The 14,224-nt window shown below is 32.8% G+C and overlaps 1 protein-coding gene across 1 annotated transcript; it reads left to right on the top strand.

The window, feature by feature from the left end:
• The first annotated feature begins 2,303 nt into the window (after positions 1 to 2,303).
• LOC124370893 (WAS/WASL-interacting protein family member 3-like) lies at positions 2,304 to 13,838 on the top strand. The gene is made up of 2 exons (XM_046829197.1): positions 2,304 to 2,334; positions 13,537 to 13,838. The coding sequence occupies exons 1-2, from the start codon at positions 2,304 to 2,306 to the stop codon at positions 13,836 to 13,838; spliced, it is 333 nt and encodes a 110-aa protein (XP_046685153.1).
• Positions 13,839 to 14,224: the final 386 nt, after the last annotated feature.

Here is a 14,224-nt window from a genome sequence, read left to right as displayed (position 1 = left end):
GACCATTCCCCTGTATGCCCGTAACATTGCTACAGAGTGGCCATCCGACCGGGAGAAACCGGGAATAAGCCGTAAATTTAATGCGCCGAGGAAAAACGGGAAATAAGACTTTGTTGTAGAAAGAGGAAAATCTAAAAACTTTTCTGTCTAAGAGTTTACGAAATCAAGAAATAATTTGAACAGTATTTTGAATCACGATTTGATCAATCCCGTATATTGTATTTTACGCTATTGATCCGTTTAATTTTGAGTGAGTGAGGATCGATGAAGTGTAGATGATGATGAGTGTGTGGAGTGATTATCGATTTGATCGATGCCTCCACTATTTTTCGTTGAGTTTATCATGGTTAGACCAATCCCTATGTCACCCAATGTCGAGGCGTTTCAGAGTACACGACTACAACCTAGCGAACAAACTGTGACCTGAACCCCCGTCTTTCTTGTATTGATTACTTGGGGAGGGTTCGATTACTCCACTGATCGTTGGCCCAACGAACCCGAAGAAGAAATGTAATTTTTCACAGAGGGTCGTTGGCCTAACGACCCATTTTACAAACATACACAGATTCGATTACTCCACTGGCTCGTTGGCCCAACGACCCTATTTGTTTAGTATCTTTAAATTGTAAATATAGGGAAGTTTGCCAAAATACCTTGTAGTTTTTATTTACAGGTATAGGTTCGTTGGACCAACGGTCAGTGGTGTAATTAGACCGTGAATGAATATCAAGCAATAATATTGAACGGGGGCCGTTGGGCCCTACAGACCTTAATGGAATGAATCCTACGATGTTCAAAATAGGGGCCGATTACACCACCAGGCGTAGGCCCAACGACCCACGCCCGCTGTATTAGCTCATTTAAGCGACCATAAAGTCGATTAGTTCACTACTTCATTCTCCGTCTCCTTCTAAGCCCTCTTGCAAGACAATGTTTTACTTTTTTAGCATTTTCCAATTAATATGTTGTTTTAGTGTTGTTCTCTAGATACTAATGTAATCTAGAAAATATTTCATATAATATGATAAAAAACTCGATAAATATTAAATACTAAAAATAAAGATATATATATAGTATCTACTATTATATCAGTATTAGTATCTACAAATGCTTATATAATAATTCAAATTTTTGATATTGTAATAAAAAATTGTTTTAAGACCAAGCGCAGGGTGTAGAGTTTATATATATATATATATATATATATATATTATATATATATATATATATATATAATATATATATATATATATATATTTATATATTTATTCTATATATTTATTGTATAGTTCAGTATGGAGCCGACGAATATAGTTCTCACAACTTATAGCATTTGTTACAAAGTCCTGGAGAAAGTAGGGCGATACTATTGTTTAGCTTCCAAAACACCTCTGTTCTTTGCTATGAGAAATGCATCCAACTTGGAGGAAAGTAGTTCCGCTTAGACCGTTTATGAACGGTTTCATTTTGTGACAACTCGGTGTTAGCGCCCCAAAATTTTAACAAATAAATTAGTTTAACCTAATACTAACGAAATATGTCTTATTGTTACTTTAGTGATTATCTTAACCACCTTTTATACTGGTCAGACCTCCCCAATATGTAACAATGCTGCCGTACACATCAAGTGCCATCCGGATTAATATAGGAAAATATAGGCGTTAAGGCCACTTCAGAAGAAAGGGACAAGAGTTCTGCCACAGGCCTGTATATGCATTAAAATTGAAGCCCGCGGTGGTGCGACGACACCGTGTGTTCTGTCGCAGCCACGTGTATGGAATGCGCTGAAATCAGCTATAGTTGTGTTGTTGTACGCAAGGCCTTGAGCAGTCTAAAAGCACCATGTACTTCGTTAATTACTAAATGAATCGCCTAGGCGGCAGCACACCTCTCAGAGTACCATCATAAGACCGAAACGCGCTCTGATTGGTCTGGAGCCTTGGCAGCGGGAGGATCGGGCGATGTTGAAGTGATGCTCGGGGACGCGGCTAACTTGTGCGGAACGCAACAGACGTTAACTTAGGCCCTCTCCCCCCCCTCTCATTCTCTCTCTATCCATATTTTAACTTTTCGGAAGCCAAATTCTAAATTCTTAATTATGTATTAATCAAACCTAATTATTTATTAATCTATATCCAAAGAGTGTGCTAATTTTAATAAATCATATATTAGTTCGACTCCGTTGTTTTATTTTGAAAAGTTTATACAACCTTCCTCGCCACGAACCCAAGAGAATATCTTTCGCCTCCCACTGGGCAAACGAAGTCAACCTACCACAACTGGTGTCAGGTGTGGGGTTGGTAATGACTGCAAGAACGTCACCAAGAATGCGAGGTAAGTGATTGAATAAATTCAGCATTAATCTTCTTAAATAAATTTTTCCGAAATTCAAATCTAACTCTTTTGAAGAAAATATTTCACTTTAATTAACTGCAATTTCATCTTACAAAACATTTTTGTGTCCCCGTAGAGAAAATAAGTAGTTTTTCAATTTATTAGAGAGTTTTGAAGTAATTTGAAATACATTGTAATAGAAATTACGGCCATTAACCACGCTAAGAGTTCCGACCCCCTCCCCTCTACAACTGTTAGTGTAAGGTACCCGCCATAATGGCGTGACGGACTTGGTGATTTATGAATGAATATTATTGAAGAGATAAGAGTGTTAATTAATTGGTGTAATAGTTTTGTTAGAGAGAGAGAGAAAGGGAAAACTATAATGGTATTTATAATTATTTTTGTAGGTCGGGGGAAATATTAATTCGAAATCTTACATTGTGTGAAGGTGGCATATTAACTTGTATTAATTTATTACTAGAGTTACGTTTCAAGATGTCCGTTGTTGTTGAATGAAAGTGACGCTTAGAGCTGCTGTGCTGCTACACACGAGATTGTTCGAATCTGTAACCATTGAATGGCCAGTAATGCCACTATTTATGCTAAGGTTATACATAAAAGCATTTACTATTGGTTTTCACTGCATTCAGAGTTTCATGGGAAGGATTTGTATGTCAGTAGCAATTACATCATAAACAGTTATGATATTACATCTCTATGATTAGTACACACATTCACCTTAAATCATACCATAAACACTTTTAAATCCTTCCTTAAATTTGTATGGTTTTTACTGAGGAATTAAAAAACTCGACGACATTTTTTAACAATATCAAAGTATTTTTAACACCTGAGGACGGCAAGAACTAGTTTTAATTTAATTTTTGAAAACCTCAAATGTCTCCTAAGAGAGAATTTTCAACTTAATTGAATTCTAAAACTTAATTGATTCAAAAAAAAATATTGGTTAGAAATTTATAAAATTTGAAATATCTTTAATAAAAATAAAATTTACTAATTCTGAAAACGTAACTATGCACAGCATTGTATATTTTAATCTTAATCCCTTTTTTTTAATTTCTTTATTTTAATCATCTGAACGTTTAACATGAGAATCAAGAACATTTACTAAACCATGTCATTCAAATATGTCCTGTAACACAAGAGTTACTACACCAAAACCGGCATAAAGAACACACACACACACACACACACACACACACACACACACACACACACACACACACACACTTTACACACAATACTTTTTGCGATTCAATGTTTATTGAAATTAAAATAAGGCTATTGCCATTTATACAAATTTAATGTAAATAAAGTCATTGACAGGTATTTGGTCTTCCGATCATATGTTAGTTTTAGTTATTTAAAACAACATATGTGAAAGAAACAGCCAAATACAAAATAATTGAATCGTAAAATGTGAGGGCTCTGTGGTGTAAATGGTAGCACATTCACCCGGAAAGTGAGAGATCCGGGTTCGAGTTATATTTAAATAACTGTTAATTACAATAATTGTCAGATATTGCAAGATAAAGGTACTAAAGTCCTTCAGAAAGTAAATTTTTGTAACTAAACTAACTTCATATTTACAAACATTTGAATCATCAATTCTTAAATTACTTTAAATCAATTTTAAATTTATTTTAAGAAACATATTAATAAACAAGCTTTATAAGTTGTTTTTAAATCATATTCTACAATGTATGCACGTAATTGATCATAATCCCTCCAGTATACAAAAATTTTACGAGGGAATTTCAACATTAAACCCTCACAGAAGTTTAGGTCAGCCACAAAATCTGTATAGGTCAGTCATCTAATCAATGTATTTGTAGCTGAGCGGTAGAAAAACAGTTTAGGACCCACATGATTCTCGAGAACGGATACAACTATGAACATGACATTTGGAAACTTCATTTCTGAATTTAACCAAATGGATAAAATTGAACACAAAAATTTGAAAACACCATTTCATAATTTAACCCATCACACAAATCCCTCTATGAGGCCTGGGCGAGTGTTGTAATATTATACAATCAAATGTACACAAACCGGGTTGAGTTTCTTTTAAATTAAAGTTACCTTTAAATTACGATAAATATTTTAAATTCAATATTCTCAGTAATATCCAATTATCTCAATTAATTTCTGTAAAATAATATTACGTTTACAAAAATAATTCAAATTTATTATTTATTATTTTCTTAAATGGTGAAAAAGATAGGGAAACGTAAAAAAAATGTTAATCTTAACACGGTTAAGCTTTTAAAACTAAAAGAAAAACAATTTCCACCTCTTGCGTAATTAATAAAGTTCTTATCTTAAAATATAAATCTCCCAATTTACTTTATAATACTGCTATGTTTTCATGAAGTCATTGGTAGCGATTTCATTTTGTTCCTGCAAACTGTTAACGCCCTAAGAGGCTCTTAACGTTTCGACTAGAAGTTTAGCGTCATCCTCTTTATGAGAGACTTAGTAAATAAATGCTGATTGTTTAAGTAATTTAGCAGCATTGTAAACAGTAATCTGACATTAAGTAATTCTTACATAATTAATAACTTATATAGTAGTTTCAGTTCCGATTAATATTTTTAAATTAAAATTATTATTATCTGTTTTATTCATAACTAATAGGAACAAAGTTACTCTCAGTTACGTTATATATATGGAATTTTTTTAAAGATAACTAATTTTATTAAAACCGTACTGTTTCCGAAACTAAATGTTTTATAAACTACAGGATGTGTGTTACAAAATGGCAATAAAATTGTTTGTACAATGACAGGAAACAAAAAAGGAATATAAAATTTTAATTCTGAATGTATGTGAAGGTTAACTTCAGAGCTCTGGTGATGGTTTCAAAAACTAATTAGTTATATCAACAATAACAGACCATATGTCTACTCAAATCTGTATAATATAGTTAATATTTTATTGAGTGTAAATAATTAAATGGTAATAAGATATGAATTTTATTCCTAAGTCAAATAGCATTCGCTTAATTCAATCATGCTTAATATTGCACTGTTATTAAATGCCTGAGTGATATCTCTAAGACATATTTAAGTAAAATATTTCTCCAAGTAAATCTTTAAAATATTTATCAGATATGTATGAAAGGATATTAAATAGCTTTATGGATGTGTGGAAATTGATTGTAAACTGATTCTTTCTGTCCACTTATAGTACTGAGAGGATTTGAAAACACAAATCTCAAAAACTTTTTTAGCCTCACAAAATATACGTAAAAAATCCTTCAAATAATCCTTACACTTTTTATCAGATATATATTCACAAATAGTATAATAGCTGGACGATTGTGTTGAAAATGATTGTCAACTGATTCTTTCTGTACACCTAAAATACTGAGAGGATTTAAAAAACATAAATCTCACGTTCTTTTTTAGGTCGCAAAATATACGAAAATATTTCTTCAATTAATCTTTACACTATTTATCAGATATGTATGAACGGATATTATATAGCTTTGTGGATGTGTCGAAATTGATTGTAAACTTGATTCTTTCTGTACATTTAGAGTACTTAAAATGATTTAAAAACATAAATATAAGTTATTTTCTTAGCTTAAAAAATATAACGAACGTTATTTTTTTGATCAAGAAAATCTTCATGTAAAAAACCCCTGTTAATTTTTAAACAGGTTATAAATTAATAGAAACTGTTTCACTGCACATTTAAAACTGTATTTATATAATTCCTTCGTGGATGCAAAATATGAAAAATACTATTTTGATAGGTTAATTTAAAGCAATCAATTAATTTAAAAAATAGTGTGATTAAAGATTAAATATATTTAAATAATTTTTTAAAATATTTTAATGTGATTTGTTTGTAATTATTAACTCCTGTATAGGACTGATACAGTGAAAGGCTATCTCTATTTTAATACCATTCTGCGAAGATCAAACCACTTCCCTAACACTAATAGGGTAGTCAAACTAGCTTAATTAACTTTCCATATTTATTGCATAGTTGACATTGATTACTCTCCCTGTGCTTTAAGGAATTATAATTTGATTTTTACTGCGCATGTTACGGCATAGATATTTTTATTGTTTGAATGTAAAAAAGATAAAATAAGATACATATTCAAATATAGATACAGTATTTTTTCTTAGTATCACTATAAAACAAAATAGAGAAGTTTAAAGAATAAGCTATTATATACATGATTTTGTGCTTTAAAGAGGCCTTTGAACATATTTTGCGCAGGACATAAAGGCTTTCTCCAAATGCATTATCTCTTTGTATTGAGAAACTACTTCTATTATGTTATTTGTGTGGAATATTTAAATCAAGTAGTCTACAATACGATCTACTATTGAAGTTACATCAACATTTATTAAAAATATGAAAATATAATTATTATACAAATACTTCACAAGTTTCGTTATAAACACGCTTGACTCAGAATATTGAGATTTTCCATTCTTAACTAGCACCCGTGTATAATAAGATTATTGATAATGAATAGTGTGTTCGATTCGGAACTCAAACTCTGACCCTTTACATCGTATACCTGAGTCGGTAAACACATAATACCAAGACAGTAGAAGATGTCTACCAGGCACATTCTAATAATATTTCTTTAGCGTGTGCCCAATAGATGAGAAGTTGCAGGTATTGTAATACTGTTCCGAAAAAGAATATTTATAATTATTTAATGCGTAATGTTTATTATTTATGAAAGCCATAATGGTGTCCAAAAAGAGAGTGAGTGATTAAAATCTCGACAGAAGAGAGTTGTGGTGTACGAGTCAGTAACTAATTCCATAAAGATAAAAAGTCATAGAATATTTTTTCTTTTCAAAACTACCCTATACTGCTTTTTAGAAATATTTTTATAATTGAAACAGTGTAATAACATGATATAGTCGATCACTAATATTTTTATTCTGCTAGCATACACTTATTTAACATAAATATCCATATTTATTCCATGAAAATACTTCAGAAAGATGGCGGTTTTGGCGTAAGTAAGAAAATATTTCTCTTATATAAGTATTGATTTTACATCAAATATTTTAAAAAAAACAGGTGCAATTTCACCATGCGTCAATAATTCGTTTATGTATTCCAAAACGATTCTCCCTGTATTTCTTTGGGTACAGAGCGGATTATAAATAGCCCTAAAACACTACCTTTGCAGTTATTAAGGCAAAGCTATGACGACCTTAATAAATCTAGAAATCAACTTATTACAATGATTAGCACCTATTTCAATTGTTGTTATTTAGTTATAGTGTTTTCAATGAAACTGTTCCGGTTTTCTGTCACTAAAATTAGTATGTGTAAACTGCTTTGGTAGTGTAAGATAGAGGAGCAGATGCTGTGATTTCTAAGAAAATTAAATGAGTAACTCATCTGTAAATTCAGGTCCTGGTCCTGGCCATAATGTATTCTGGAGGAGTTTCCCTGACGTGCTCGATATAGAAAAATTATAACTATTAAAACTGAGCTATAAAAAATGACCGAACAAAACCTGTACCTTTTTGTTTCTATAATATACTTAATTTATACATATTGTTCTGTTGGGTATGTTTCAGCTGTTTTCCTTATTTTCTTTTAATTTTTAACTGTGCAGGCATTTCTTACGCTACGTCTACTACTGAACGGCAACAAAAGTCCCGTAAAACATAGTCGCACATTCTCTAGTTACAAATACATCAATAAAGATATCCAAATCAAAATCCAAACCACATGCTCGTTTGACATGGCATTTTACTGTACAGCTACATCTACAAACCTACATAACATAAATTGATGGACTTCTGCAATCTAATGATTAAAGATTAAATCCTATTAAATTTAAACACGTTATTATTGCATAGTTGCTTTTATTATAGTTGCTAAAACTACGATGTAAAACTAATTTTGGGAAGATGAATATTTAGAGGACAAATCTTTAGTTTATAAATAATTAAAATAACTCATATTTAAGTGATTGTCTTGATCTTTACCTTTGTACTTCTGTTGTAATTTTCCTCGTTCTGCGTGTTTAAGGACTTTTAACATTAAATTAAAAAATGTCCTGGTCCTTGCCAAAGTTTTGGCCATCGCACTTGTTTCCTGGTCCTGCTTTTACAACTCATCCTGGTGTGGGTTCAACGAGTTTTTATACAAAATACTATGATTTTTTTCGATAAACGTTGAAGTTATCTGTCCTTTGTTGTTTCCATGGAAATTAAAAGATAATATGTAATATACAATTATTTATTATTTATCTGTTTTTTATTTTAAGTTTTTACTTACACTTGCTGTTTTTAAGTCACCCTCTACGGTAGGCGCGATAAACCGTTTTCATGTTATGTGATTACCCAATCACATATATAACATAGAGAGCAATATTTTTCGTTACTCGTCTTACATTAGTGTGTAAAATTAAAATTAACTATTAATGTTTTGATACAGTATCCAGAGACACTGTTTGATGACATGTTATGACTAGTATATCTTCAACTAAATGAACCAATAGAGATTTCATCCAAGTTATTGTTCTTATGTATCCAATTGCATTAGTCTACATTACAGTGAATTTGAACTGCAATTTTACAGTTTTTTAGGAAACACAAATTACTATATTGATCATTTATTAAGGTATAATTCAATTATTTTAAAACATTGGTGAGAAGGGGAGATTTAGTGTTGTCAAAAGTTACGTTTTTGAAAATAACTCCATGATCAGTAAACACGAAAAAAACTTAAATCATAAGATTTTATAATCTGCTGAATGGCTCAATTTTGTAGTTAACATTGCAAAACACACAAAAAAAAAACAAAAAAAAAAAACATTCATTTCACAAATTGTACATTTTAACATTTATTGTACTTCAATTTTTAACCATAATTCAAGTATATTTAAAAATTTTCATTGTTAAATTGAAAAAATCCAGACAACCGTTTACGTCTGATCACGGTAATATTTGAAGAATCTCGTGAATTAGTCCGGCAAATTATAAAACGATTCATTTAGATTCACGATCCTTTAAAAATTAATATACGTGGATTTTAAGTGCTAGATAAAACTATTCTTTTACCTACACAATAATGCGTTTTTTAATGGTGCATGTATCTTTAACGGTGTAGGACGGGTCCATCATTTACACATATAACTTAGAATGGTGTCTCAGGGTTTCTTTAGCCTGAGTGGTGTGATGTAAAAGTTTCTTTGTGTGGTTGTCTCCCTGACTACCTATTCCGCGCAATGTTAATTCACAGATTTACTATGCAGTACATCCTGTGCACTAAAATTTCAAAAGCGTACATTGAATTGGTTACTAATTGTAAATATATTTTAGTAAATATATCACATTTTAATACATCTTTTTTGTGTGCTCATTACTCTACCAATTTACTTAGTCTGTGACTAAATCGTCGTCATTATAATCAACCTATAAATACAATTCAAAACTTTTCGCTAACACTCATCCAAATCCCATCAAGTGACATACTCCTTGATCATGAACATACAGATAGTCTGAAATGTAATTTTATATCTTCCCGAGTTTATAGTCTTTGATAACCCTAATATGACTAACGATTTCATCCTCATTGATAATGAACAAAGTAATGTATGTGTGTTTTTAAAGCCGTAAATATATAGAACACTTCAACTTTTAACTGATTCAGTGTGAAATATTCATAAGTATTATTGCTGATGTGACAAACTGTTATAACTCCCAGCCAGTGTAACATTCATACATGATAACCTCTGCATAATAAATACTAACTTACCTTTGGTGACGGCTTCCATATATCGTTGTGCTAAACTATAATAACAAATACTGGTAATTATTAAAATCTCATACCAAGTTTTATTTCTATGACGATCTGATTTAATTAAAAATTTAAAACTATAACTACATTTATCTTCAGCTGATGTAAACTTAGAGGAAGTCGAAATTGTAGAGTATCGAAAATCACTGAAATATCAACAATTATTTTTGTCTGAGAAATATTTTTCTTGACTTAACACAATTAAAATTTATCAAGATACACACAAATAACACAGCTATTCACAATCAGACAATATGAAGTGGACAATGTTTGGGACTGTACAATGATGGTTGGGCTGACATTGATAGAACATTTATTTATGTATAACTTGTTTTTTAAGTGTACTAAGCAAAGAAAAATAAAATTCTTTCTTTTCCCTTTTTTCTCTACTATTTCGAACTCCACAACAACTGCCACAAGTATTGATTGGTTTATTTTTAGGCTAAAATTTTTCTAGCGATATCCAGGTTTTGTGTATAATACTAAGCGAAATTGGCTTTCAACTTCTGCAATAATAGACCCATGTTAATGGAAGTGCTCTTAAAAGTAAACAAAAATGCTAAGAACTATTTTTATATTTAAGTTATTTTATCTGAATATAGAAGGAACCTTCGCTCGTGAGACGTTATTAAATACAAGGCAACTTCTTAATTTAAGTTACGCGTAATCTGTATTGTTAGGATATGTTGTATTATACAGGAAACTTTAATAACGAATATTGTGTTTTAATAATTCAATAAAAAATTTAAATTCCAACTTTAATATGATGTTGTAAAGCTCTCATTGCTTACGAAGATGTGTGATTCGGTTATTAAGACAATGGTTCAAGTCCAGCTGGGTGCCCCCTCTATTTTAGCTAAAATCTTTATTCTCCAAAACGATACATTTATATTTTATCATGAAGAAGAAATTAAATATTTATTAGGTATAAAAGATAAAATTCAATATTTAAATGTAATATTTGCATTTAATTAGACATTGTTAACATTGTATAATATTAATATACCCTTTTATTACCTCTTGTACTGTGGAAGAGGGATCTAGCGTGAATTTCAATAACTAATAGAATAAGTTAAAACTTATAGGACATAATATTTATGTGCACAACTGTTTTGGAACTGAGTTTAAATTATTTAAATTTTACTAATGAAAAGTTTTTTATCGATTTATATATTAAATTTAAAGAATAAAATAATTTTACTTCACTACAAATATCTTGTATACTATAAATTCTAGAAAGATTTCCATAAAACAGTAAAGGTGAAAAAAAATGATTCGGTCAATATAACGAATATATAAATTATTTTTATAATATAACAACCTATTCGAAAATTCACAAGCAAATATCTGGTCGTTCTATATTTTTTTATAGCGACAATATTGATTAAACTGATTCTCCCCTGTTACTATAATTGGGTACTGGAGGGAGAGAGATTATACACAAAACACCTAAACACAAAATTAGTGGCTTTCTTAACACGAAAACATAAGAATGAATTGTGTTCAAACTATTAGATTTAATTTGTATTACTGTTTAGCAATACCGATAACCAGTTCCACTGTGCTTTGAGCTGTGAGTTAATAGTCTTACTTAAAAAATGGAACAAACGTTTACTATTGGGTAACGAGAGATAAGGAGTATACATAATTTTCAATTAATAAAGAAATGAAAGTAAAACTCATCACAAGTACATCCTGATCCTGGTCCTCATGTTTTTTCTGGCTGTAACGCCGTGTTCCTAGTGGTATTTTTCTGGAGCTCTCTGTTTGTTGAATTGAACACTAAAGTTTGGAAAATTCCAGCTACATAACACTTTACAAATTATTTAAATAAATTTTTAATTTTATAATATGAGCCATGTTGTTTCCATGGATATAAAATAATATTTTCTAATTTCAAACCTTGCTGACTTACGTCCTCACCTGTCGCACCTTATATTGCCTTGACCGTCACGACTAACTAACTAACACTCCAATAGAACCGCTGTGTTATCTGGATTTACACCTCCAATCACATACGTTTTTAAGGAGCCAAAGGTGTGAATAAATGCATCAATTATAAAAGATATTAAATGCAGAGGAATTGGTTCCCCCCCGACTCCAATGTTATCATTTATGTGACATGAAATTCATATTAGTTTTTTAAACTCAATATTCAGGGATCACTATTTGCTCATGACACAATTACTTCATACGTTTTTTTAATTATTTCTATAATACGAGTTTAAATTTCAAAAAAAATACTTCAGCAAAGATAAAATTACATAATAATTCATTAATAATCATATTTAAGTTTTACATAGTGTTAAATGACAAACTTTTTTCATGTGTAATAAGACTTTAACTGCAGTTTAAAGTTACCGGGCAGATTTAACTAAATTTGTGTATGTCCACAAGCGCGTGAATAGGATGCAAAAGAAAAAGCATGCCCATTCTTAATTTATAAAAGAGTATTCCCTGAAACTTTTTATGAAATTTTTATATTTTCATTTTAAAACTTCAACATGTTTTTAAATATAAAATTAACAATGGCAAGCATTTCGCTGTTAACTATTATGACACATACGCAAATTTATTCAAATTTGTTCAGTAAATATAAACATCAAAATGTCGTATTAAGATTAAAATATTTAGTAAATGTATAAGTACGATAATGATATTTTATATACGATGGCACTCAATGATCACATATTAAATCCATTTGACAGATTTATATCTGTATACTCCTACACCGTCTCTCCCCACCCGAACTCCCCTACTCTATTCTTACTCGCCATACTAACTCTGCCTATAGTACTCGCGCTCTCGCACTCCATTCCCTACTACGATCACTCTCGCCACGTCTGACTACCCCAAACTCTCCCGGTCTCTACTTTTACTGCACTCCCGGACTTGACCTACCAGTCCACATCGCACCCTATCGGTCCTACTACACACGTTGACACTCACCCACACCTCCCCTCTACCCAAACTCCCACGACCCCACACCAACTCCCAATTACGCTCACTCCACCTCATCCTGTTCAAACACCTCATACACCCCCATACCGACGAACACTGCCCTTACTCCCTCCCCCCATTACGACCAACCCCTTTCCCACTCTTAACCTCCCTCATTCTCCCAGTACACCAGATCCTCACTCCCATACCTCCCCCACCTCGACCCCCCCCCACAACTGCCGTGCTACTGAACCGTCACGCACTCCGACTTGAACCACCTCTTCACCCTACACCCCTCCTCTGCTACAATACTATATAGCTCCAACTCAACTCCCCCAATTCCCTCGTCTCCATATAACACCGCCCTACTATTTGGGACCCTACTCACCACTACTCCATCAGCCAAACACCCCTGACCTTGGGTTGTCGTCTACTCAGCCCCACTACTGACACCTCACAGCCACCCATCCCCCAGCACTCAACTCCACCAACCACCCACCTCACGACCCCCACCTCCTCCCCCCCGCGCACCACCACCACACAACCACCTCTCTCAACAAATCACCACTGTCCAATTCGTCCCTGCTCCCTCAACCCCGCGCGCGACCACCACCCCTGGCGCCATAGATCCCCCTTACAGACAAATCGACACACTCCCCTTCAACTATCGCCATACTCCCACCTCTCACTCCCACTCAACATCCTCTCCACCCCTCATACCTCCCTCTAGTCCCCTTTGATACACTATTATACAATTCTACCCAAGACCAACCTAAAACCACACACAAAGTCACCCTTGGCAACACCCATCCCCAAACTACACCCCTCCCCCCACCTTTCCCTTCCTCAGCCAAGAACCGTCCCCGCTACACACCACTCCCCATAACTTAACATACTCTCCACTCGGCCACTAAACATCTCCTTGAGCGAACTTACTCAACGACACCTCTCGCCCCCCACAGACGACTATACTAAGGGTAAACCCTGCCTCCCACTTGTGACTGTAGCTGGCAACTCCCCGCATACTCCCACTCCCGTTCCACGATTCTCGACCACTCCCATATACACTTACACACCTGAACTCTACTCCATACACCATACAATCCCCAACGCCCGATCCGCCCTC

This window comes from Homalodisca vitripennis, unplaced genomic scaffold (assembly GCF_021130785.1).
Source record: "Homalodisca vitripennis isolate AUS2020 unplaced genomic scaffold, UT_GWSS_2.1 ScUCBcl_648;HRSCAF=3118, whole genome shotgun sequence".
In the NCBI taxonomy this organism is placed as follows: Eukaryota; Metazoa; Arthropoda; class Insecta; order Hemiptera; family Cicadellidae; genus Homalodisca; species Homalodisca vitripennis.
Note: the sequence above shows the minus strand (reverse complement) of the source record. Positions and strands in the feature narration are given on the sequence as shown.